Raw genomic sequence first — 26,473 nt, 5'->3', positions numbered from 1 at the left:
ATTGTGGTGTCTCTCATTAAAAAGGCAAATCCACGCTCCTTTCCTAGGTCACATGATACTATTAGGAAAGTATGTCGTTGGCCTTCTTCAGAAATGTCTCTTTTGAAGAAGTCTCTGAATGCACAGGGTGGTCATCAGAGACAGTATTTTTAAAACACTATTGCCACAAGCTCGAACAAATTTGACTACACTGTGTATCGTATCCGTAGGTGGCATGGTTAGTCCTATGCCCTAGGCGCTACAGCAGAAAACCAGGGGTCTTATTGATGGTGAGTATGCTAACTATCAGTGGGAGAAGGGTGAGAGTACTGCAACCAAACCCAGCATGTTTAGGTAAGCCACTGAAGATCGCGTATAGTTTCTTGTTCTTTGGTACCAAAACCTGAGGAGTATTTGGAATAAAGAATGGGGCTTGAAATCTGTGGCTTGACCTCAGACCAGAAATGTTTTTTTCTTTGGGGCATTGAGATTAAAAATTGAGAGCTTAAGCCTTTTCGTCACCTGTCAATTTCTTTATAAAGCTCCTTGAGGACGAAACACGCGACTATGTTATTGAAAAACAGGTTTTAAAGTAGGAAATACCTATTTTTGGTATTCGCTCCTGGGTCCTCAAAACCCTCCCACTTCCCTGACAAAAAGGCATGGGGTTTGGGCAAGGGATCATCCTGCATTGACCAACAGAGAGTAATGGCTTCCTGGTCCTGTGCCAGTCCGTTTGTCGACAATATGGTAGACGTGCATGCGTGTTAATCAGTTCTTCTTGCAAGTTTTGACATTGGAAAACTGGGTTCAGTTTTGCTGAAGATAAACGAAGGTGCCCTCTTACCTTTGAGTCCATTACATGTTATAGTGTTTATCATTACGACACAATACCCGGCCACAAGACCAGCTAAAAGAGAATTCTTTGATATTAGCTTGGTCACCATGGAGCTCTGGTAGACCATGGAAGGGTAACTCCTTGAGGACTCAACAACGACTACCAAAAATAGGTTTTCCTACGTCAAAACCTGTTTTCTTACACATCCAGTCCTTCTTACTACATTTACACTTTTTTGTATATTAAGTAAAAATATTTCACTCCATTGAACTTGTAATAAACCATTTCACATTCTAATTTTTCGTTAGGTACTTTCTTCTCCAAAAGTTTTTTAGAGCTCTTCTTAACTTCTTTACCTGATCTCTCATTCTACCATCGCCTGTAACATTTCCTTCCCAAAGCCTGTATCAGACATTATCATCCTTCTTTCAGTCGTGCTGATTATAACCTCTCGACCTCTTGATTTTTACCTAATCTTAATTTTTTAACTATTTTTGCTTACTCATTTTCAGACTCCTTCACTAATCTATTCAACTTGCATTTGTTACCACTAGCCCTCTCAGCAATGTCAACAAACTTCTGCTATCACATCTTCAACTCAGTGTTGTTTTCTTAAAATTATATAACAGAAAACTTCCACCAATTCCCTCCCTATACAAGAGTATGATCTTAATGTGAGTGAAATTGTTTCATAAACAAGATGATCATATGGCTAATTAATTACCTGTAAGCTGCAGTACCAAACACATTACTAATGGTAGGGTTGATGGATGGATCATAGCCTTTATATTCGCCTAACATCTCCATTCCTTGTGGACCTAAAATGTGCTTCAACCAATGTGCATAAGTAATGTGTTGCATCTCAGCACCAACAACCTGGAAAAAATGTAAAGAAATGGAATATTCCACAAACGTTAACCAATAAATGGGGTTAAAATCATGACCATAAAATTTTTAAAGAAAGTAATTTTGAATGTCCCACTGTAATTTCCAGTTTCATAAAAGTATTTAGTGGCTAATGCTAACAAATACGTTCAATTTGTAAGTATTACAGGGTATAAAATTCTACAAACCTTTCTTGCTTCATGAAATACAGTATCTCCATCCCAGTGTGGATTAAGTTCTCTCATTGCTTGAGCAACTCTATTGTGCTCTCTGAACCAAACTGTATGCATTGCGGTTAAGCCAGACTGAAAGAAAAATCATGATCATTTATTCTAAAATATCATGTAATAAATTTTATTTACTTACAAAAGCACAGATTGTAATGGTTCATTCTTCTATAGCAGAGGCTGTGAGCTTTCTCATGTGATTTTACTTTCCCATACATAGTGTTATGTTTAAAGAAAGTCACTGCTATAAAGGGAACACAAATGTAATGCATGAAACATAAAAAATAACCTTCATTTCTATAAAGGGAACACAAAAGTTAAATATGAGAATTACAAAAATCCTAACCTGTTCATTTGCCCTAATATCACCAGCTACGAAACAGTCAATTGCACTCTCACTCAGGTCTCGTCGACAATCTACTGGAGCACCATCACTAAAAGGCATGAGGGGTTTCCCTGAGGACATCAAAATTCCTGTGCGTAAGTCTCCGATGTTATTTGTCAAATTACGGAGTAACCTCATTTCTCCTGCGCTTGACCCATATACCTGAAATAAATATATCATTATCATTCCTGGATTAATTCTATTTGAAAGTTTACAAAATATAAACGATATTTTGGTCCAAATAATGTAAAAACAGTACATAATTATATTATACAGTACCTGAGAGCCATCGAGATAAGATGTGAGCTGATTAATTTGCTCCCTTGGTAACACAGTATTGAAAAACACAGATGTCATTCCTGAACCACAAATTCCAGAGGACCTTGTGAATTCCATGCAACGATGATGACGAATACGAGGGTCATCTGGTGGGATCTCAATTGGGAAGCATGGCGGAGCATAGTCACATGACCTAGAAATACACTTACGGCTTGCATAAATGGTACTGTTATGGAAGCAAAAGATAAATAGTCCAAGGGCTACATAATTTGGAATCACTTCAAAGGGATAGATCCAAACTGTTCAGAAAATATTATCAGCTGAGCTTTATCAATTATTATTAAATACAACACAAATTAATGCGTAAATACCATTTATTCATAAAAAATGCTTATGATTATCAAAGCAAAAATACCCTAACATAATATTAACAACTCCAAATTTTGCCTTTTGCTTTTAAAAATAATCAAGAACTTGTTTTCTTCCTCTTCTCTCACCGACTGAGCTAATGAGTCTCAAAAAATGACTAGGCTTTTACAATTAATTAACACATACTTCCTTAATATCAGAATATTTTAGTGTCTCCGGATAAAGTAACAAATGAAGACATCTAACACTGTAAATCTTTTCTGATATGCTTGAAATAGCATGGCAAGCACAGGTAGAGCATGTCATTTTAACATTTCCAACTTAAACTGGTCAGACAACAAAATCATTTCAACACTGAAGTAGAAAAAAAAACCTTATATTCAGAATCACACATAAGGCATTACAAATTCAGTCTAAAACTCTAAAACTGGTACAACTGTCAAAGAGTGCTATGAGTTTTGTGAATTCATTTACATACTAATACAATGTTGTACACAAAATTCTTGAATTAATAAGTAATTCAGATACGTCTTCAGAATCAACCATGTTGTTTTCTTAAAGCATTTAGTATTAAATGAGGTTAAGTCATGAGATCTGGACAGACATGACTGCTTAAATCCAGTTCTATCAAATCAAGAATGAGTGTTTAAAATTGACTTCATTCTGAGGTAATGCCAAAACTCTTACAAAGAGGCAGATTAAACTATCAGAGACAAAAAAGAAGGCAAAAATAAGGAATACTGTCAAAATACCTCCCAAAGCGGTCCAAAGTAATGACCACAGAACATGTAGTTAAAACCCTTTTGACAAATCTGGAGTGTAGCTAAGTTGGAAATAAAACCTTAATTACTAATCAGACTAAAAGCCCTTTATTCATCTATCCAGAAGAATAGTGGGTGGAGACTAACCACATATGAGAAAAACGTATCACGCACATACTAAAAAGTCACACAAAAACTTGAAAGAGCGTATCAAAAGCAACGTAAATTCAGTAACTAGAGCACAGACTTAGCTTGGTCCACGATGTAATCCTTTTAAAACACGCCAATAAAAACTTGTGAATCTAAAATAATTATAACTGTAAGGATTGACTTTGCCAGTAGTCCTACGTTATCTAGAAACATGTAGAATTACAAAAATTGACACACACAAAATGGAAACAAACTAAAATAAAATTATCTCTTTATGGGGAATTATCTAATTTCTCAACTATTACATTCACACAAGATACTACAAGAATGAAAACAAGCTTGTGAAGAAGACTGGTAGATTCATAAACATATGAATGAGTATGACGAGATCAATAAAAATTTTTTTTACAAAATTAAAGAAAATTGTCACTGATATTGTTAAAATTAAAGTATTACTGTAATAGCTTAAACACTAAAACCAGTGGATCCCACCTTTGGCAACTGACTCCATCGTGAAAACTTTCCGAAGATATTGATGGAAGTGCGTGGTCAAGGTCATGATCCAAGAATTGTCCCCACTGCATAAGCATGTGTGTACAGTGGTGATCAGGAGATACTTCTTCAGTGCTAATGATGCGAGTGGATACCAACCTAGCACTTGGCTTGAAAAACCCATGATAACGTTTAGTTTTGGACCACCCTGTTCAGGGAGATATGATGCACAATTATGAGACAAGTTTATCTTTATTGGTTTTTCTTAACCATTACAACTGTGACCAATTATTATTTCTATAACATTGCACATACAGTATAGTCATCTTAATTTGTCTAAATAAGTAAATATTACCTGTAATTCCTTTTATTAACATATTCTTATTTCTGGGCAATCAAAAAGCAACAGATTAGACACACAAGGTTCCAAAATAGCTCAACAAATCTTACAACAGGTTCTATTTTCACACCAAATGTAAAACCCAGTGGACACTGACCTATGGGTGTATTGAACCCATTTTCATAAATGGGAGGAAGGATTCGCCTAAACCCAGTTAAGGAAGACCCCCATAACGGATTCCGTAGATTATTGCAAGTGCCATCTATTGTCCTATACTTATTATGGAAGCACATATCATAGCAATGGACAGTTCGTCTATGTGACAAGCATCCAGACAAATTTGTTAGAAGTATTAACTTTTCTGGAGAAAGGAGGTCTTGATAATTGTAGCCTGGAAAAGAACTAAGTGAGAGTTACATAACTGTAACCTGGAAAAAACTGAGTTATATAACTTTATTCAGTAAAAGAACTCTAGTGAGAGGTACATAACTGTAGCACGTAAAATAACTTAAGTGAGATTACCTAATTGTAACCTATAAAAGAACTTTACTTCATTCACCTACTTTTTACTCTTATACATAAGAAATCTGATCATCTGCATTATTCATCATTATGTTCACATAAAAGATGTTCAAAACAACAGAAAAAATCATGGATCTGTTGATAATTTGCAATCCAGTCTTTGGTAAAACTCTACATACACATAGTACCCCTGAGAACAACAATCCCACATTCAATAAAATCTCAAACGTTTACATAAAAGTATTGGATAGTACATGATAAACTTAAACAATAAATCGTCAGCAATTTTTTTATATATAGCCTGCTTTCTCTGACTAATGTATATTACTGTAATGTTGCAGAGGCCTATTTAGTGTTTAGGGATGAATATTATGCAAAACTAATTCTTCTTTCATATATCCCTCATTGTGCTACCTAGTTTTAAATAAGGAGCTACTTAACTACTTAGTACAATAAGCATATCGTACAGAACGTGCATTAATTCTCCGATTATTAATATTATTACAGTGTACTTATACCATCGCAAATGATGGTAATATGAAAGAGGGTTGAGGAGGCAAGTGATGATCCTAAGGACATTTTGTATCGTCCCGAAGCTCCAACAAAAGTTGTGCAATGTACATACCTAAGTGGTAGAGTAAACATTATCACACACTGCATATTTTATTTCCTTCTCATTATTAAATTACTGTTATCATTACTAAGAGTGTTGTATCCATAATGTCAAAATTGATAATATATGAGATGATATGGACAGATTAAGTACAACCCTAAATATCGGACGAAGATACTGTATCTTCATTCTTCATCATCACAGTCATATAAGGGATAGTGGTAAGAGAGGCTTGGCCTGGTCTGGATGACAGCAAGTGTAAACATGGAATATATTATTTACTAACTGTAACTGCTATACAAAGAAAAACTGAATAAAGTATATAGATACATTCTGCATTTTAATATACATTTACTAAAATCGAGCATATACTTATCAGAAATGAGCCAAAAAATCATTCAATTGCTGAGGAAGGTTCACAGAACTGAATATGTGGCATGAATTCTGATTTTCAGTGTCAGGGTAAGGGTATGGTATCAAAATGTATTGAAGTTTCTGAATTACAGACATGAAAACAAGCTCTTGAGAGGTCTCAAAATAAAAAAAAACACTCATTTTGGCAAATCCTACAACAGTAACTGATAAAAGGTCATATAAATAACAAATGTGGTAACTTCCTGAAAGTTGGATGTAGTAATGAACTATACTGAAGTAAATATTAGCTTATAATTCTACTTCTAAAAACCTGAAGTTCTTTTTTATTAACAAAGCTCTGAAAAGAATTATTTTCCATTACTTAACGGAAATATAAGATACACATGCTTTTATGACGTGAGTAAAAGTCAAGAGACTCATACTTGTTAAGTTGAAAACCATTCCAGATTCCACGTGAGTCTTCACAATCCTCAAGGTCTGCTCAATCTTCTCAGCAGCTCTGGCAATTTCTCTTCCTTCTCCGGATGGAAACCGAAATATTCTCAGTAGTTCATGAGGATTTGGTGAACTGTTTCGGTCTCTCTGGAACAGCTGACTGAAAAGGAATTTTACTGTTCTAAGATAATGTCAGGCTATTCGACACAGACATTTGATATTCGATACAATGATAGGCTTCGTGTCTGTACAATATTAATTATTTCAGTAATGTCAAAATTTCAGTGATATAAAGGTTTTCAAGAACACAAGCATCCAAACTGTTGTCAATGAAGTCTGCCAGAAAATTTAGATACCTAAAGCTGCTCATTATCATATAGTGTAGGATCACCAAGAATATAAAGTGTTATAATCAACTGCATGAAAATGAAAAAAGCTAAAAGAGCATAAGAGATGATGGTAAAACTTTTGGCAATCAGCAGGAACGTTAAAAGTCTGTGGAGAAGTGTAAACACACTAATCTACTTTCTCCTAAAATAATTTTGTTTTATAAGCCAGTGCTTTCCTGTCTTAAGCTACAAATAAATGATGCTATACTTCCCTCTAAGAAAAATCCTATTCTCAACTATATTGTACATACTGAATGAGTAAATTTCATCGATCTTTCACCGTATTTCTGCTCTCTTCATGATTTGGTCCACATATGAGAGAAAACTTGTTTCGTACACGTATCCAATAAGTATTATGCCTGTGTCTGAGAAATTCATGTCTACGAGCATAGTTTTCCGTTAGTTTTATAATAAGCTTTACAAGCTTGGCTGGATATCCTTCGCCCTACCGCCTGTTTTTGTGACATAGGTGGATTCCGTCAAATATAAATATATGGATAAAAATCAGAAGAGAACCACAGAAAAGAGTCATGAAGGAACAAGAAAAATGAACACCTTAAGAAAAAGGAAAGGGCCAGTAATGATATGTAGCTGGCAAGTGATTTTATGATTTCTTAGGGCCAAAGCTTTTACTGAATAGCAAGCAGATTTGAAAGCTGTGGATGTTTTACTTTACTTGAAGAGGGTCTGACCACCAAGCCAAATAAGATTTCCGTGATGATTTATAAGCTTGTCTTTTTTTTGTATCCTAAAGTAGAGAGATTTACTAAAAACGATACAAATGTGTAACAGCGTCATACCACTAATGGAATGAAACCCACCATTTACAATAATAAGAAAAATTGGAAAAACCTGTTGTGTAACAGCAATCTGCAATTTACCATGCTCTATGGAAAACTAAAAATTAAATTCAGTGATTAAGAATTTCCTGTCAAAGCTGCTCTTGCAATATATGTTAATTCATACTGACTGTAAATAATACAAAACTTACCGTGAATCCCTTAAAACATCTTAAGATAGCAATAATAATAACTCTCCCACTCTCTTTTTCTCTGCAGCAATAAGTCTAACATACAGTACTGTACCTTATTGTGTCATTAACAGCCCTGTCCACTTGCTCGTGAGCTTCGCTAAAGCTCGATTGTAAGAATTCATCTCCAATGTGTGTTTGAGGCTCAGCTGAAAGTAGAAAGTAATTTTCTAAAAAAAAAAAAAAAAAAAAAAAAACACACTTATTCCAATAAAGATATTTAGTTATATAAATGTTATCAAATAGGTTTTTATGTCTAATAGAGAAGAAATCTTTTTTTCTCTTTTAAATTACACAAATACCACATGATTTTTTTAATTATGTGGGGCTCACATGATTAACAAATAATCTGTGGTATATGACTGATCTCAAAAATTAACCATTTCAAAAGAGAGATAAACTGTCTCCCACTTTCTTTGGCAGAAAACTTCTGAAGCCGTATAATATGAATAATTATCATTCTGGTAGTACAAGACTGCCAAGGAAGAACATACTGTGTTGAAGCAGAGGAATACATGTAAAAGTCTTAAACAGATAACTATCCAACAATGAATAATTTTTCGGGGGTGACTTCGGGTGAGGTTTTATTTCCTATGCTGAGAAAGTCTTCCCAATTCTTTCAGAGCAGGTTTTTTTTTTTGTGAAGACTAGGTGGTGAAGTCTTGTAGTACAAAGGCGAAAAAAACCTTTTTATTCCAGCAAACATAAGAACTGTAAAGAGTTGAATCCTGAAAATTGCTGAACAATTCCTTAAGACTGAAAGCATCAGGAAACTGTTTCCTTCTTGATAGAAGTCTAAAATGAAATGATGCAATTGTATTGTAAACGCCTGAAGAGGCTCTTAAAAATTACTCGATGAGTAGTTTTCCATCACGAATTCCAGACAATAAAGTGTTTGATTATGTACGGTATCTGTCATGGGACAGCATGGCTAAGACTATACAAGACCTACTGCCCTTAACTCCGGAGCGAGCAAAGACAGAGCATATAATCCCTGACAGTGCTGGAACTGACAAAAAGTGAAGAAAAATGTTTGTAGTTATGTAATTAGAAAAGCTTCTCTATGCTAGTATCCTTTTCCTTAATACAGTTGGAATGTTGGTAAAACTGAATCTGAGAATTACCTGTGCCAAGAATAACTGTGCAGTTGGGCATCTGTTGCAAAACCTTTGGGAGCTGAGAAGCCCTCCACATCTGGTGCACCAAAGGGACATAAGGTTCAGAAGCCCAGACATGATGCCAGTGTCTCTTCCAAGAAAGGTGGGGAGTCTTCCCACCCCATTTGTTTCCCTTTCTTTGGGATATCTAGGAAGAGAAGAAATTTTGTAATGGGAAAATTATTCCTTTAATTATTATTGATTTATTTAGGAACTGATTCATCATCCTCCTCTAGTATCTTTACACTACTGTTGTAAGAGTGATTGGGAGTTTTTGTTGTGGACGTCGAGTGTGTAGCAGTGTAGCCAGTCCCTTGATTTGTTTTTCTTTCACTCTGAGTATGGGAGCGCTGTCCTGAATCTTTCGTCTGCATATTGGTAACACTAAAGAAACATGTAAGGGACGAGAACGTTGTTGGTGTGAAAAGGATGTCAACTGGTTCACCCTTCATTTTGGCTAATTTACCAAATTATTAATACAAGTTATTATCTATCCCTTGCAAGGGATCTAGTCCAGGAGTTCTGAAGACTATGTAAATGAACCAAGTCCAGGAGACTAGGCCTGGGAGAAATTTGGCATGATGTAATGAGTAATAAAGAAACGAACTGAGTACCACGGATTTTCTTCAATACCATCGTACCTTACCACTAAAAATGGAAATCAGCACTTCAGTTGCCTCCCAGTGGGAAGACACCACCTGGCCTCATCAGTGATAAGACCCATACACCCAAGGAATATCATGTAATAGCAGGTAGGACAGGCCTACCCTAATTCCCAGGCAGTGTAAACGTCCGTAGTCTTCATACCCACCATGTCAACTATGACACAGACCCATTCTCCGACCCCTGTCTCCAGGAAAGAAGACTGACAACAGTGCATATGTATAGTAGTAATATTATTCTCGTATCTTAATGTCTTGGTGGGGGAAAAATTCACCCCTGACAATGTCAAGAAGAAAGGTCACTGAGAGTGGCGATTCCTTTCCTCTACTGCCAGGACCAGAATGTTGTTTGTCAACCCACTGGGCAAAGTGGCAGCAACAGTGAGTGGAGCCTTGGGCCGTATCAGTCATTCTGGTTGGACGCAGGCTGCCGCTCAAGGACATTCATCCACAAAGAAATGAACCACGGGAGTCTTAAATCATCTGTCTTTGCAGTTTTACAGCTGTATGTTTCTTGTAGAGAAGGAAACCAGGGGTTGGAGAAGAGTGACCAGCCTCTCAGCTTTAATTGAGTACGTTCTACAAACTTGTTTCAAGATGGAAATTCCACCTTTGGAATTAGATTCCATCAGAGAGGGAAAACTTTGTGCCTTCGATCAAGCAGCTGTTTGTATTAATGAATTGGCTACTGGTCACACTACTAACAGATCAGAATTTTCTAAGTTACATTGCAGAGATTGTTTTCCAGTCACCTAGAAGAGGAGAATGTTGTTTGTCATGCGCTGGGCGAAGTTACAGCAACAGGGAGTAGCCTAAAGCCTTGGGTCATATCAGTACTTCTGGTTAGATACAGGTTGCCACTCAATGACATTTGTCCACAGAGAAAGGAATCAAGGAAGTCATAAATCATCTGTCTCTAGGGTTTTACAGCTGTATGCTTCTCATAGAGAAGGAAACCAAGGGTAGGAGATAGTGATCAGCCTCTCAGCTTTAATCAAGCTTTTAATCAGCTTCGATCAAGCAGCTGTTTGTATTAATGAATTGGCTACTGGTCACACTACTAACAGATCAGAATTTTCTAAGTTACATTGCAGAGATTGTTTTCCAGTCACCTAGAAGAGGAGAATGTTGTTTGTCATGCGCTGGGCGAAGTTACAGCAACAGGAGTAGCCTAAAGCCTTGGGTCATATCAGTACTTCTGGTTAGATACAGGTTGCCACTCAATGACATTTGTCCACAGAGAAAGGAATCAAGGAAGTCATAAATCATCTGTCTCTAGGGTTTTACAGCTGTATGCTTCTCATAGAGAAGGAAACCAAGGGTAGGAGATAGTGATCAGCCTCTCAGCTTTAATCAAGTATGTTATACAGATTTATTTTTCAAGATGGAAACTCCACGTTCAGAATTAGATTCCATCAGAGAGGGCAACTTCATGCTTTTGATCACGCAGTTTTTGCATTAATGAATTGTCTAATGGTCATGCTACTAGCAGACGAGAATTTTCTGAGATGCGTTGCAGAGATTGTTTTCCAGTCACCAAAAAGTTTTGTGAAAAGGACTCCTTCAATGGAAGTTACTCTTCTATTTCTCATATATCCCAGTGTTTTATTCTCTAAGGAGGATCCTTCCTTTATATCCTTGTACCTCGAATAATAGGACAAGAATGAGGAAGCTTCTGGTCTTCCATGAACTTCATCTAAAGATCATCCTCTTTTAATTCTATGTCCTTATGTTTGTTCTCAGTTTATTCTACCAGTGCTCAAATCATTTTACTGACTGTTTCACTAGCTCCACTACTTGTATCCTCAATTTTACTGACTGCTGTTGCAATGATGTACCACTGGAGTGTTTCATCTTTTGATTGATTTTCTTGGCATCATACTCTTCAGGCGCTCCAACTTTTATTGAGCACCAATACCGTTTGCTCTAGCAATGTTCCATTAGCTGTCTTAACGACTGTTCTGGCATTCATCCAATCTATGGACTTTTGCTGTTCTACTGACTGTCCTGCTGCTCACTTCTGACAGTATTTCATCTCTGTACCATACATTTCAGTGCTCAGGTAAACCAAACCAGACTCGTCAAAGACAAAAGAACAGTTTTATAGGTTGAATTTCACTTACATTTCATTGTATAATATATAATATGCAATTAGAAATTTAGGTGAGTTGTACAGTTATGATGATTAATAGATTTTTTTCTTTTTTAATTAATCTTTTTTCTGTACTGGTACTCTTACTATGGTGTTGGGAATTTTCGTTTTGACTACTGTATATTCTTTCAAACATTCAACAGTTATTTTTTGCATTTAATTTGAGATTTACATGTTTCTGTTTTGGGTGCACTGCATATGCATACTATTTGTTTAGTTATTTAATGTTTTATCTTTTATTTGAGTAATTTTGTTCATTGATGTTTGAAAGTGCTTTTGATTCTGTCATGAAATATTTGTAGTACCCTGATTGTAGGCTATCCAGTAATTTTTTTACATTTTCGGTTAAAAAATGTCAGGTCAGTTTTTTATTGTTTAAATATATATTTTTTTCAATGGTAATGTTTGTCCATTAAACTTTATTTTCCCTACCTTTATTGATATTCCCATATTCTTTTTTTTTTTAACTTGGTAGTTTTTTATATTTCTAATCTAGTACGCTTTCATGCTTTTTTTTTGGGGTCAAGTACTAAATTTTCGTTGAGCTGATCCTTTTCATTTTTTGGTAAGGCTACTGTCACTTTGCATGCCTTGTTTTGTAAGTCTTTTACGTTAATGATAATCGAAAATATCGATTAGTTTTCTTACTTCTGAACTGCAATTTGCTTTACTTGTTTGTCTGCAATACATTTCTTTTCATGGCCATCTTCTAATAAGAAATGTCCAAGGTTTAGTGGTGACAAGTGCGTTTGTTGTGAGAACCAGGAACCTTTAAACAATTATGGCCCATGAAAAGCAAGGCGAAATGACTCACTGTTGGGGAAGACATCTTACTTTCCTTGTCTTGAGTTTTATTTTCATACGGCACTACAGTCTGATATGTGATGAAATTCCTTGGAGGGAAAGTTTAGAATTTTCCATTTCCACGCAGTGGTCATCAACACCTGGATTTCACTTATTCATCATCAATATAGGTCATGAGTTATCATATTCGCCCCACATATTTTCCACGAGCCTATCACGGAGCTACATGTAAAGGATGAAAAAAAACCTCTCTTTTAACGCCCTAGTTTATACCTAGATACCAGCAATGATCCTAGTGCCATGATGGCCATCAATCCATCAAGATAGGCCCAAGAACTAACAGCAAAACTTGATATCAGACTTTCACCTCGCTTGACCACATTGGGTCCTCTGATTCTACAGGTGAGGAGGCAGTGTGTCCAACATCACCCTCTTAGATGTTCCTAGTGTGATTAATACCATAATTAGGTTAATACCACAGATCGTCATCTATACATCAATCTGAACAGTGCCATGAAGGTGACAAAAGGGAAACCAAACAGAGGCTCAACAGAGATCCAGCCTTAGTCTAGCAGTAAGGTAATAAGTTCCAGGGAAGATAACCTACCAATCTATCAATGCCCAGTTCCTCCTCGCATCACTCAAGCCCCAACTCCAACAGAGTGCTCGCCATCAGGGGGTAAAGGGTGAAGGGGAGGTTGGGGGTTGACTATATATATAGCAGTGGTTTTTTCAATATAATCTTTTCAAGCAACTTTTTTAATGCAATTATAAACCAATGGCTTAATCAGACCATTTGGCTTCTGCCCTCTAAAAGTTTCATACTAAACAGGAAGGTGAGAGGTGTGAGATTTAAGTTATTACCTATGTTAACACAGAGAAATGGTTAATTGATGCAATGGTTCGTATTTACAAAAAATTAAATTTATCTTTAAAAAATATTTCTATATAAAGGCTATATTTGGAATTAATTCAGCAACCAAACTGTAAAACAAGAATTTTTATATCATGTAAAGGACACTAGCAAACAAGTTATAAAACAGAAGAACTGTTAATATAATGCAAAACATGTTGATAAGGTAAAATTTACCTTCAACAGTCAATCTAGCACGTGCTGTATCAAAACCAACATGGTTTTCAGCGCTGCATTCATATATACCGGCATCATCTTCAGTAATGTTGTATACATACAGTGACCCCTCAGCTTCAATCCTATAAAGAGTAAATAAATGATATTCAATTACAATAAAAACATAAATAGGGAAGAGGACAATTTTTTATTGGCAAGATGAAATCATTTCTTTCTGCTGAATACCTCAGTAAAATCAGAGAACGTTAAACTCTTGGTGAGCAACGACAAGTATAAAAGTATAAACCAATTAAATTTTAAAATACTCTGAAATGTGACGACCAGAATGAAGGTAGGGCTGCTATCTTCATTCTTTGCCATTTTATCAGAATCCCAAATTACCAAAAATGTCTATATCGGAGTATAGAAGAATTCAGAGTACAGTATTCTGTTGATTGGAAAGTGCAGCAACTAAAATAAACAGCCCAATAAACTATACTGGAAGAAGTGCTGAAAGAATTTTGTAGTCTAGAGTGGCACAGATCACTAATTGTTTAAACCGACTGAGCACTTTTCCACTTTGGTGCTTAATCTATGTAGCCTATATATATCCATTAATAATAAGAATAAGGAAAAAGAGACAAAGAGCAAAACTGGTAGAAAATTCTTTATGTTACTGAGAATAAAACGCAGCAGGATATTCATAGAAATTCTGGGTTTAAAATTTGGTTTTCCTTGATGTTAAGAATTTAATGTGTGGGAAATTTTGTACAGGATAACATTTTGTAAAGAACGCAGAACAGACTCATTTTGTACTCGAGCAAATGTAAGACCACATCCATAAAAGGTGGACTAACATGAACTCTTAAGACTGCTGATTATTACTTATAGAAAGGTATTACTGAAAAGATGAAACTGAGTGAGCATCTGAACCTCTTGAATAACAGAACATGCAGATTCATGAGCAAATCATTTAACTTATCTAGAGAAACAGAATCATTTACCAAGGTAATAAAGGAGGGATGGTATGGGTGCATTCCCTAGAATCCAGTAGGCTTCTGTATTCATTAACTAGTTGCAACTAAATTGCTGTGGGTCACAGCTGAGGTTGGGAGAATTGTCTTATAAATGGGTTCACCAACGTGGGATCAGGATTATCTTACCGAGGCCTTCCCATTTTGATGGTATACATTTTGAACGAGCAATGAACACTCACGTTTAATGTTTCTCTTATTTCCATCTCTCCACCCTAGCTATCACTCTCAACAGTATTCTGTTAACTAGATACCCAGTTCGGTCAACCGAGGTACAGTGGATTTTTAGGGGACATATCCATCTATCCCTCCTTGTCCACTTTGAGATTCAAACACTGTTTGTCCAGCTGTGAACAAGACATGCTACCACAAATCTATGCGGTCAGAAAGACAGCGAAAGAGACAAGAAATGCAAAAACACCATACACACGTGTTCATTACTCTGCCCTACGTATATCATCTAAACAAGAGGGCTTTGACGAGGTAACTCTAATTCACCAAGGTGAAACCAGTCATATAATACTCATAAAATGCTCTAAATTCTATTATATCCTCGAAAACTCAAGCCACACAAGAAATGAGAGGTAATATTGGGAGGACTGAACGATTATAAATCTATACTAGATCCCTAGATCTGTTGAAAGTAAAGACCGGGGCTGACTTTGAGGAAACCACGTACATGTGTTAGAATATGTGAGAGGAATTCTGTAAGTAAAAAGAAAATTAGAAATTACTAGTCTTACAACTGTCATTTAACTACAGAAATTTCATGTATTGTGAAATTTAAGACAACGTGGAACAAAATCCATTCCCTTCTGACAATTTTTCAGTATAAAGAATACATTACTTATTAAAATTCAGTTTTAAACTGAGGTGCAAGGACTGGAAGCATACTAACCACCTCCACTAGAAAAGTGACATTCTAATGCTCGAAAGACCTGAAATTAAACTGAATGTTAAGACATTCTTTGTCTTTGCTATGTGAAATGTTGCTGGACATGTTTTCACTCAGAAACTAAAAGAAAAAGAAATCACATTAACGGCTTTCCTACTTAAGAATAACATATTGACATCAAAATTTTTAAATAATATAAAATCTTAACTAAATATCTGAAATGAAGCTCCTAGAGGCTTTGTTTCACCACCCACTTACTTGAATGCAATGGTATAAAGCTGACATAATAGTAGTGCTCACTAAACTAGTAACAGTCTTTTGTCAATAGCAATCTGTATGGATTCTGTACGTCCTCTATATGAAAGTAGGGACCTGTCCAGAGGATTCATTGTCCACAATCAGAACATACTGAATAACCAACATGACTGCAACTTTTTTAAATTCTCATCTAAATTCTACTAAATTCGGATATTTCATAACCATTAATGTGAAATCAGTATTTTAAACTGCTATAACTTGCACACTTCTAGCAAATTTCTAAAATGAAGCCTAAAACAGCAATCATCAAAATAAATTCAGGTATAAATTCCTTACAGCATAAAGCTTTAAAATGCTAAATAAAAGACCCTGATAAGGAACATCATTAAACATCCAAGGGTACAGAAAAAATTGTCTATTACCCTCAAGTAATTAGTGTTTTATCTGTACCTACACTGTCATCTTATCCTGTGATACTAGTTAGAGTAAAGAAAGTGATGCAAAGGAATTAAAGTTAAATGTTATTTACCAATGTAGAAAATACACAGTTATGAAGAGAGAAAAAATAGCAACATATTTCTAATGCATGACGGAAAGTGCTCTAAAGAAAGTTAGGAATTGGAATGATCAAGGTCTGGAGACAACAGACAACTAACAATAGCTTCTGTATTGTATACTCTCCCAGCTGAAACGCACTAGAAGTGAGTGAGACGACAGAAAAGAAGCTGACCTGGCAATACTGGCATCGTCTTGGTGATAGTAGGGGTGTACATAGGGTTCGTGTATCCAGGTGGTTTTAGTTACATAATACCTCCCTGACAAGCTGAGAGTTATCCCTGCTAGTGAATTCCATCAAGTCTTTGTAGGTTATCTGGGACATATTTCCTGCATATAGATAGATGGGGATGGGAATCACATCTCTTCGGTCGTTGCTGTTGCGCTGCAGTTGCTCCTCAATGCTTTGTCTTGGTATTTCGATGGCTTTTACTAGTCAGCATCTATAATTTTGTAGTGAGGACGAGAGTGAATGATGTAACAATGCCAAATAGGACTCCTTGGAACATTATTACACTGACGCTGCAAGGACTGAAACATCTGTGACAACAGCTGCTATCTAGGAAGACCCCCTGCATCATTTAAACGTACACTTAGTGCGCAGCAGAGGAGCCCAATGGAATTAAACTGCTTCCTTTTCTTGTCTTCCTAGCATTGATGTAGCAGCAAAGATAAAAAGTGTCAATTACACTGAATTTCTCTTTTATTTGACCCTAACGGTGTGCTTCTATACTGCTTGAAGAGTAGTATACAGGGTGTTTCGAAATTAGAGGCCCCCCTCTCTACAGCATAAACTAAAATTGATATGGACAAAAACAAAAGTAATTCAGAACAGGTACTTATTTAAGGGCACACTATACCTCTGAATAGCCAATATACCTTCAAAACTTCAAAATTGAGATTTATGGAAATTTACATTCTATAACCATCTAACATTAGCCTAGAGCATACATTTGAACCGTCCGCTGCCCGTAGCTCTGCCCATGTGGTTTAAAAGGATAACATACGTAACCCATTTAAAGGGACACACGTGAGTACCGCCCCCCACACACAGCAATACAATTTACTTTCCCTTTTCATGATGATATTTTATGTGTCTTTCTAGTGATTTCTGGCAGCTCTCTCTCTCTCCAACACTCGCTCATAGCTAAGGCTGTGTGAAGACACCACGTGTGACCACATACGAAGAGGCTTCAGTTACCCCAGAGCAAATTGTCTGATATCGAGTGATATTCCTTGGATTCTCGCCATTTTTTTTTTTTTTTTTTTTTTCGTGCAGTTACGGAACAGTTATCACTATGAAGCTTACTAGAAAGCAGAAGCTTCGCAAAATGTGGGAGACTAGAAGAGAAAACGTCAAAAATCCTAAACAACAAGCAAAGGAAGGAGCAGCTATTGTTGACGTAACACACCGCATGAGATGTCTCGCCAGCAAGCACCTCTTCTCCTACAACCCCTAATGAAAAGATCGCAGCTCAAGAACAAAAAGTAAGTTACAGTTTGGTGCAACACTGCACAGGAACATCAAAGGCGATGATGAAGCTGACAGACCTGCAAGAAAATATGTATTAGTGGATGAAGAAAACTTACTTCAGTTTTTTCGTTCTGTTGCACGTTGTAAATGCGGGAATAAAATGACAGTAAAAGAAGATCTAACTGAAGGCATGGCCAAGTCGTATGTGTAATGATACTAGAGTTATGAAAACCTCACAGGGCGGAGTAAAGAGAAAAATGAATATTAGGAGAGCGGTGGGTGACACTGGACCGAATGTTACTGCAATAAGGAAGAGGATAGACAAAAAGACTATCGTTTTCAGTCAATGCAATTGAGAAAAAGAAGAAAGAAGAAATAGGAAATTCAAGAAATTGTTAGAGGAAGAGGCAAAAAGGGCAAGAGAAGGAGAGATATACGGATCAGGTGTGGCACCGCTGAATTAGTTGAACACCCTTGCAACATATGTTTGGTAAGCAATGTCAATGAGCGGAGGGAAGGTGCTCATTGCTGGTTAAACAAAACCCTTCTGCAATGATTTGGAACTGTGATGACACCCAGCAGTGAGGCGTAAAATTGCCGTTAAAAGTGCAAAAAAAAAAAAAAAAAAATAGAGAGAGAGAGAGAGAGAGAGATGCCGACAGCGGTGGGTCTGAACATGTAACCAAAGTGACTTGGTAGCAATAATCTGTAGTAAACATTAAAATTACAAGAATATTTTTCGTCTATAGAATCATTAAATGTTAAAGAATGATGTGTGTAAGAATAACGCCAATTATGAAATAAATAACCAATGTATGTTGTACTGAAAATTTCAAGCATTGTTCCAACATGGTACTGAAAACTTTGAAGCGCTGTAACTCAAAACACTACTTTTTTGGTTTCAAATATTTGCCAAAATTCTAAAAATAATTGGAGCTTCTTGAAATTGCTCACGTGAGTGCACATTGGATGTACCTTTCTTGTGTAATTTCCTTTTTTTTCATAATGTGAAAAATTTTAGTACTACAAGGAATTTCATCAGGAAAAATACCATTTGCGTGACATGACATGACATGACATAATTTTATGACTTCCATATGTCTTTATTATTTGAGATTTTAAGAAAAACGAAATTACACGTCGTTTGTATGATATCCGAGTATCTACATGCAAAATTAGGTGTGTCTAGGATAAATAATAAGACCGGTGTAAGTTTGTGACGTCATAAGACGGACGGACGGATGGGAATATCACGTTCTTATGCTCACAGAAAGTTGGTAATGGTATTATGATTATACCCTGAAAGAATTAAGCGTGAATGTTAAATACTTTTTTTTTTGTTAATATTTTTGTGTCAGAGGTGTAGTATGCCCTTAAGTTTCTCTGTATTTAATATTTTGTGTGGCCTCCATCTGCCTGTACCACAGCCTGCATTCTTGAGGGTATGATTTCAGCAAATCACAAAAAGCCGAGACTCAAACTCCATTTCCCTGAGCACTTGGTCACCTCTCTTCACAGGTCGTCGAGGCTTGGTATACCATCATAGTTCACTGTGCGCACCTCAACACGATCCTTTAGGATACTACCAATGTTTTCACACATTAAGGTCAGGGAGCTACCTGGAAATTCACTTGACAAGAAGAAATTGATACCACTGTTTCAAAGCAGCTCCTGTGTCTGAAGAGCCTTGAAACATGGTGCCTTATCATGCAAAAATGTGACTTCTTCAACAGATAACACATTTTCAGGATCTTTGAGAAAGGAAATACTCAACCAGTAAGCATAGTTTCTCTGAAGTATTTGCCATTCCATGACTGTCCTTTTCTTTGATGATCCACATTAACCGTTTGGCTGTGAAACAGAGAAAATTCCCAAACATTCAGGAAATTTCATACCTTGGCGATAGCACATGTCATCGCTGATATCATTCAACTTTGCAGCCCAAATGATGTCATTTTTATGATTTGGCTTCCTGACTGCGTAAATGAAGAATTCATCTGATGCGGCAACATGGAGAAAGTCAGCTTCATCCCAGTCTTTAAGAAATGAACCACAAAACCATGCATGGTCTTCTCTCTGTTGCTGAGTGATGTTGGGCTTGCTGACAACATGAAATGGCTTGATACCAGATTTTTTCAACTTACGATATACAGCACTATAACTTCTCTTCTTTCCCCTTTTTGTTTCTAGTTCAAGTGCCAATTTACGTAAAGACTTTCTTGGTCTACCTACTGCCTCAGCTATGATGTCTTTTGACTCCTGAGAAAGGACTTCAGACCTTCCAAGATTCTCACTCATTTCGCGATGACAGTCATATGGATTTTTGTTCCAGTTTCTTTTAACAAAGGATTCATCTCTTTTAATGTATTTAGCTATCCAGGAACGTGAAATGAAGGATGCGAGAGCATCCCTGGCCTCTGAATGTTATAGCCCGGATTCGGTCAATCCATCTGATTTCCTCCGAGTCGTTAGCCATAGCTGCATCTAACTCCGTCACTCAGTCTGAAAATACAAGAAATGTAAAAGGAAAAATAGCTTAATAGAAACTTAAAATAATGTACTTGGAGATAGGCTATAGCAGAAAACTTCATAACTCCATTTGTTCTGTGGAGGGGGGGCTCTAATTTCGAAACACCTGGTAGATGTTCTCAAGTTTTGCCTAGCCTTTGTAATCCACTTGTTTGAAAGTCTGAAATAGTCCTCTAGCAGCTCCATTAGTCACAGAATGATATGATACTTCTGCCAGCTGTCTTATGCCACATTCTCAGCACCTACTCTGGAAATTTTTGAACTGAAATGATGTGGGGAAGTTTTTTATTAAAGTATGAGGTTAATCAGAATGTACATAGTCTTGTTCATCACAAACATATTGTCTCTTTAGCCAGTGTTGAATATGTTGGATGACTGCATGTGTAACAGTCACAGGAGTGACCTTGTAAAGTCCCCGCTCAATGCGTTCTCTGTGGAGAACATCCCAACTTCTGTGGTGCCTTTCCACGACCTAAGGTCGAGCGGAATATATATTTATCATCATAATTGTAAACTGTGTATATGTTGTCTTTCTAAGCAATCATGTATTATGTACAAGTAACAAGTAATTTATTTTGCATGTCAGACATTGTTTATTACTATGTTCTCTGTATGACCCTGTCCTGTTTTTTAAGGAATTGTTTGACCTCAGGTCACCTGTAAATCTTTGTACCAGCGGTCTCTGCGAACTATACAGACATCCGCATCCTGCTTTATAAGCAGCTAGTTTTCATCAATAAATCAGCAGTACTTGTCTCCCTGCTCATTATTTTGCACCTCTCTCTCAGTGGTGACCCCCAGAGTGGTTCTCGGAAGCCATTAACGGACCCAAACAGTGACTAAGTCTTGGCCCAATGAACCTAATCCACTCCCCTAACGGACTAACTATAGCGCTCTAACAAAGCATTCGGGCATTAACTGACCATCACCGGCAGGTCGCCAAAGTCATTAGCGGACCCACACGACACTCTCCCCCAGCGTGTATTGGCGTGAATTTTCCTACACACTCCAAGTGAAAGCGCGAAGAGAGCATGGACGGAGACATTCGCAACCATGTACAAAATACCGTGAACCTCTCAGAGGCAGACACCTCCCTCTCGCAACATACTCCCACGCGCACCTCCACACTGGTACCGCCGTCCCACATGATGGCCCCCCTGACAGACCAACCAAAAACGGCCCTCAACATAAGGCTGCCGCCATTCACCAGGGAGAACACAGCATCTGGGTTCTACAGGGCCGAGGGGCAATTCAGAATAGCAGGCCTGACTGACGAAGTGTTGAAGGCAGACATCACCATTAATGCCCTCCCGGAGGAGATTTATAAGAAGATCGCCCTTGGTTGATGACGAAGTCGGTCCCCGCCACCTTCCAAGAACTGAAATCCACTCTCGTCATGACCTGCTTCCTGCCGGTCTCTGAGAGAGATGCCCGTGCCCTCGACCTCGCCCTCAACCCCCGACAGGAGGAAAACCTCTTGGAAGTGTGGCACGCCCTCCAGGACCTCCTCCTCCCTGAGACTGACAGCAGCGGCAGGGGCATGGAAATCAGTCTGTTGAGGAGATCTTCCTGAGGCAGCTACTGCCAGAGGTCCGTGGGCAGATCACGGACGTGTACACCCTGCCAGTTGAGGACCTAATCAGGTTAGGCGCAGCAGCTGGACGGACTCCACTAAGGCGGCCAAGTGGGTGACCACGCCCGCACACTCCTCCAACTGCCTCCTGCCGGAGGACCCCACCACGGAGCCCGTCAACTCCATTGAGCAGAAAAGGTCGTCCCACCAGCAAAAGAGGGAAGGGCCGGGGCTATGCTACTTCCACCAGAGGTTCGGGAGAGCAGCCCGGAGGTGCAAAGCCCCTGCCCTTTCTTCCTTTAAAAAACCGAGGAGGCAGCAGCCAACCCCACAGGCTGCCGTGGCAGCAACAACAGAAATACCCAGGGTCCCCTTACCAGTAGGGTTCTACGTCCAGGACGCGATCTCCGGCAGGATGATGTTGGTCGACACTGGAGCCATGCGTTCAGTGTTTCCACCTTCAGGAGAGGACCGCAGATGACCACGGACCTGACTACCTGCCTGACAGCCACAAATGGGTCCCCATCCTCTCCCACGGCACCAAGCTCCTGTCGATCTCCCTCCTTGCTGTAGGTACAGCTGGGAGTTCATCATCGCAGACATCAGGACTCCACTCCTGGGGGCGGATTTCCTCACCCACTTCAGTCTGGCAGTCGATGCTGGCCGCAAACGTCTGCTAGATGGGTATCCAGTCCTGCCAGTCCCTACCCTTGTCGCCAGGCCCCAGGGAGCCTGCTATCTGTTCCATCATACCCCACCAGTATGGGTCCCTCCTGAAGGAGTTTCCGGAGGTCTGCAAACCCGAGCTCCGCCAGATGCCCGGGACTCCTGCCAAACACGGGATATACCACCATATCAAGATGAAGGGCCCCGACACATGCGAAGTTCCGACGGCTTCCCCCGCAGCACCCTCAGGAAGCCAAAAAGGCCTTCGCATAGATGGAAAGGATGGGCATATGCAAAAATGCCCCCAGCCCGTGGGTTTCCCCTCTTCACATGGTGCAGAAAGCAGACGGTACCTGGAGGCCCTGCAGTGACTACAGGCAGCTGAACCTGGCAACAGAAACGGACCACTACCCCCTGCTGAACATGCAGGACCTGACAGCCTCTTTCCACGGGGCCAGGATATTCTCCAAAATGGACCTAATAAAACCTTATTTTCAGGTCCCAGTAGCTCTGGAGGACATCCCCAAAACCGCCATTGTCATGTCCTTCGGGTCCTACATCTTCGCCTTCCCCACCTTCGACCTGAGGAACGTGGGTGTGACCTTCCAGAGGTTGATGGACAGCATCCTGGGGGACCTGGACTTCTGTGTCTGCAACGTCAGCGTTATCCTAATCTTTCCAGATCCCGGAGAAACACCTGCGACACATTGGAAGGTCCTGCAGTGCCTGCAGGAGAGAGGCCTTGTCATCAGGTTTGACAAATGCACCTTCGGTGTTGAGAAGGTGGAGTTCCTGGGCCATAAGATATCCCCGGAGGGCGTCCGCCCAATGTCATCGAAGGTCGAAGCGGTCGAGAAGTTCCCCATCCCTACCTCCATCAGGGCCGTACAAGAATTCCTCGGGATGGTCAACTACTACAGAAGATTCATCCCAGGGATTGCTCACACCATGGCCCCCCTGATGGAGGTCCTGAAGGGACGTCCAAAGACCTTAGTGTGGGGCCCCGACCAGCAGAAGGCTTTCCTCCTGATGAAGGCCTCCCTCGCCAAAGCAACATCTTTGGCCCACCAGGACCTCAACGCTCCCCTCCAGCTGACAATGGATGCCAGCAACATCGCCTGCGGAGCAGTTCTGGAACAGGTCATCAGAGGGACACCTCAGCCCATTGCCTTCTTCAGTAGGAGGCTAAACCCTGCTGAGTCCCGCTACAGCACCTTCGACCGAGAACTCCTCGCAGCATACCAGGCAGTACAGCACTTCAAGTTCCTCCTGGAGGGAACGCCCTTCACAATATGGACTGACCACCAGCCGCTGGTCCACGCCTTCACGAAGCTGGGTGATGCATGGTCCTCTAGGCAGCAGCGGCACCTTGCAGCCATCACGGAATTCACCTGCACCTTCAAATACCACCCCAGCAGGAAGAACCTGGTAGCCGACGCCCCTCGAGGATTGAGATCGTTTCCATACAGCTCGGGATCGATTACGAGGACCTCACCCGCAAACAAGCTGCTGACCCTGAGACCCCAGCCTACCATACAGCCGTCATGTTGCTGAATTGGAAGGACGTGCCCTTCTGCTCAGGAGGATCAACATTACTGAGCGATGTCGGCACCGGACACCCCCACCCCCTGGTACCCACCTCCAGATGTCAGCTGGTTTTCAACATCATCCACAGCCTATCCCACCCCTCCGGAAGGACAACAGCCAGACTGCTGATGGAGAAGTTCGTCTGGCATGGCATACGGAAAGACGCGACAGCCTGGGCAAGACAATGTATGCTGTGTCAGACAAGTAAAGTGGGGGCGGCACACCGAATCGGGGAGTGGGCGAATTCCCCAGCCACGTCGACATAGTAGGACCTCTTCCCCAAGGAGGAGCCAGATACCTACTGACAGTTGTCAATCGCTCCACCAGGTGGCCTAAAGCTACGCCCATGGAAGAAGCCACCTCCGGTGCATGCGAAGCAAGCCCTCCTCTCCAGCTGGATCAGCTGGTTCGGGTGTCCTGGACAATATAACAACAGACAGGGAACCCGCTTTCCTGTTCGAGCATTGGACCGCCCTGGCACGTCTGATGGGGACCACTCACCACAGCACCACCGCCTGCAACCCTGCAGCCAACGGAAAGGTGGAAAGGTTCCACAGGTCTCTGAAGGCATCCTCATGGCTCGTTGCTCCTCTGAAAACTGGAAGTACCAGCTGCCTGGGTCCACCTTGGGTTGAGGACCGCCCCAGAGCCAATGGCGACCCCTCCTCAGCGGAAAAAGTCTATGGGAGACTGGTAGTCCCAGGGAATTCGTGCAGAGAACAGGGACAACATAGGAATGCAGGGGCTCCGAGACAAAGTTGGAAAGTTTGCCCCTGCCAAAAGACATTTACCGACAGGACATCCCCCTTTATTCCCCTGGGCTGTCCTCCTCCACAAACGTCTTTGTCAGGGACGACGCCGTACGCCCATCCTTGACTAGGCCCTACAGGGGACCTTTCCTTGTACTGGAAAGGAACAAGAGGATTCCGAATATCCATCCATGGGCGGGAAGACTGGGTGTCAGTAGATTGTCTCAAACCCGCATTCCTGGAGGGAGGCAACGAAGGAGGACCCCAAGATCTCCTGCAGGATACGGCAGCCCCTCAAACAACCCCGTCGCAGGAAGAAGGCGATGGCATCCCAGAAAAACCCAGAAACCTGGCGGAAAGGCACCTCAGCAAACCACTGCAGAGGACATCGGGGAAGGCAACCACCCTCTCCAATTGACATCAAGAAAGAGAGGCCCCTTTTCGCTGCCCCAGCAGATACCTGGTTTATTCAGACGTTACCTCCGTTTTGGGGGGGAGAGTATTGTAAAGTCCCCACTCATCGCGTTCTCTGTGGAGAACATCCCATTTTCTGCAGTGCCTTTCCACAACCTAAGGTCGAGAGAAATATATATTTATCATCATAATTGTAAACTGTGAATATGTTGTCTTTTCTAAGCAATCATGTATTATGTACAAGTAACAAGTTATTTATTTCTGCATGTCAGACATTGTTTATCACTATGTTCTCTGTATGAACCTGTCCTGTTTTTTAAGGAACTAGTTTGACCTTAGTTCACCTGTAAATCTTTGTACCAGCAATCTCTGCGAACTACACAGACATCCGCATCCCACCTTATAAGAAGCTAGTTTTCATCAATAAATCAGCAGTACTTGTCTCCCTGATCATTATTTTGCACCTCTCTCACAACTTTTAAAAGTCTTTGAACAGTGAGATATGTGATGACCTGTTAGTGGCTCCCATGGCAGGTTCTTTTGGGCTGACATTGGAATTTGTTCAGTCAGATGCAGAAAACTATTTGATCGTGATCCAAGTGCATGGAAACAATGTGTTCATTCGGTCACTGAGCTAATGCACCGAAATGCCCAGATTCCGGGAGGTATGTGTGTGTGTGTATATGTGCGATTCCCCATGATATATGGCGGAGGAACTTTGACTCTCGGGAGAGATCGCCCGAGATGTAATAGCAGATATGTGTTTAACCTGGCGTAGTGTGTAAAGAACTCTCGCCAGTATGAAGATTCTTTATTTACTGCCATA

The 26,473-nt window shown here is 39.9% G+C and overlaps 1 protein-coding gene across 3 annotated transcripts in view; it reads right to left on the bottom strand.

The window, feature by feature from the left end:
* The window catches only part of Pxn (Peroxidasin), a 742,345-nt gene that overhangs the window by 49,340 nt on the left and 666,532 nt on the right, over positions 1–26,473 (bottom strand). For all 3 annotated transcript variants that reach the window (XM_067108369.1, XM_067107823.1, XM_067107108.1), the window contains 9 exons: positions 13,935–14,056; positions 8,125–8,218; positions 6,638–6,810; positions 4,863–5,096; positions 4,366–4,573; positions 2,594–2,786; positions 2,276–2,476; positions 1,891–2,007; positions 1,542–1,693 (listed from right to left, as the gene is read on the bottom strand). In XM_067108369.1, the coding sequence (XP_066964470.1) occupies positions 1,542–1,693; positions 1,891–2,007; positions 2,276–2,476; positions 2,594–2,786; positions 4,366–4,573; positions 4,863–5,096; positions 6,638–6,810; positions 8,125–8,218; positions 13,935–14,056 (1,494 nt within the window). The remainder of the gene's footprint in view (positions 1–1,541; positions 1,694–1,890; positions 2,008–2,275; positions 2,477–2,593; positions 2,787–4,365; positions 4,574–4,862; positions 5,097–6,637; positions 6,811–8,124; positions 8,219–13,934; positions 14,057–26,473) is intronic.

Source organism: Macrobrachium rosenbergii, chromosome 1 (assembly GCF_040412425.1).
Source record: "Macrobrachium rosenbergii isolate ZJJX-2024 chromosome 1, ASM4041242v1, whole genome shotgun sequence".
NCBI lineage: Eukaryota > Metazoa > Arthropoda > Malacostraca > Decapoda > Palaemonidae > Macrobrachium > Macrobrachium rosenbergii.
The sequence above is the reverse complement of the archived record's forward strand: the minus strand, read 5'-3'. Positions and strand labels throughout refer to the sequence as shown.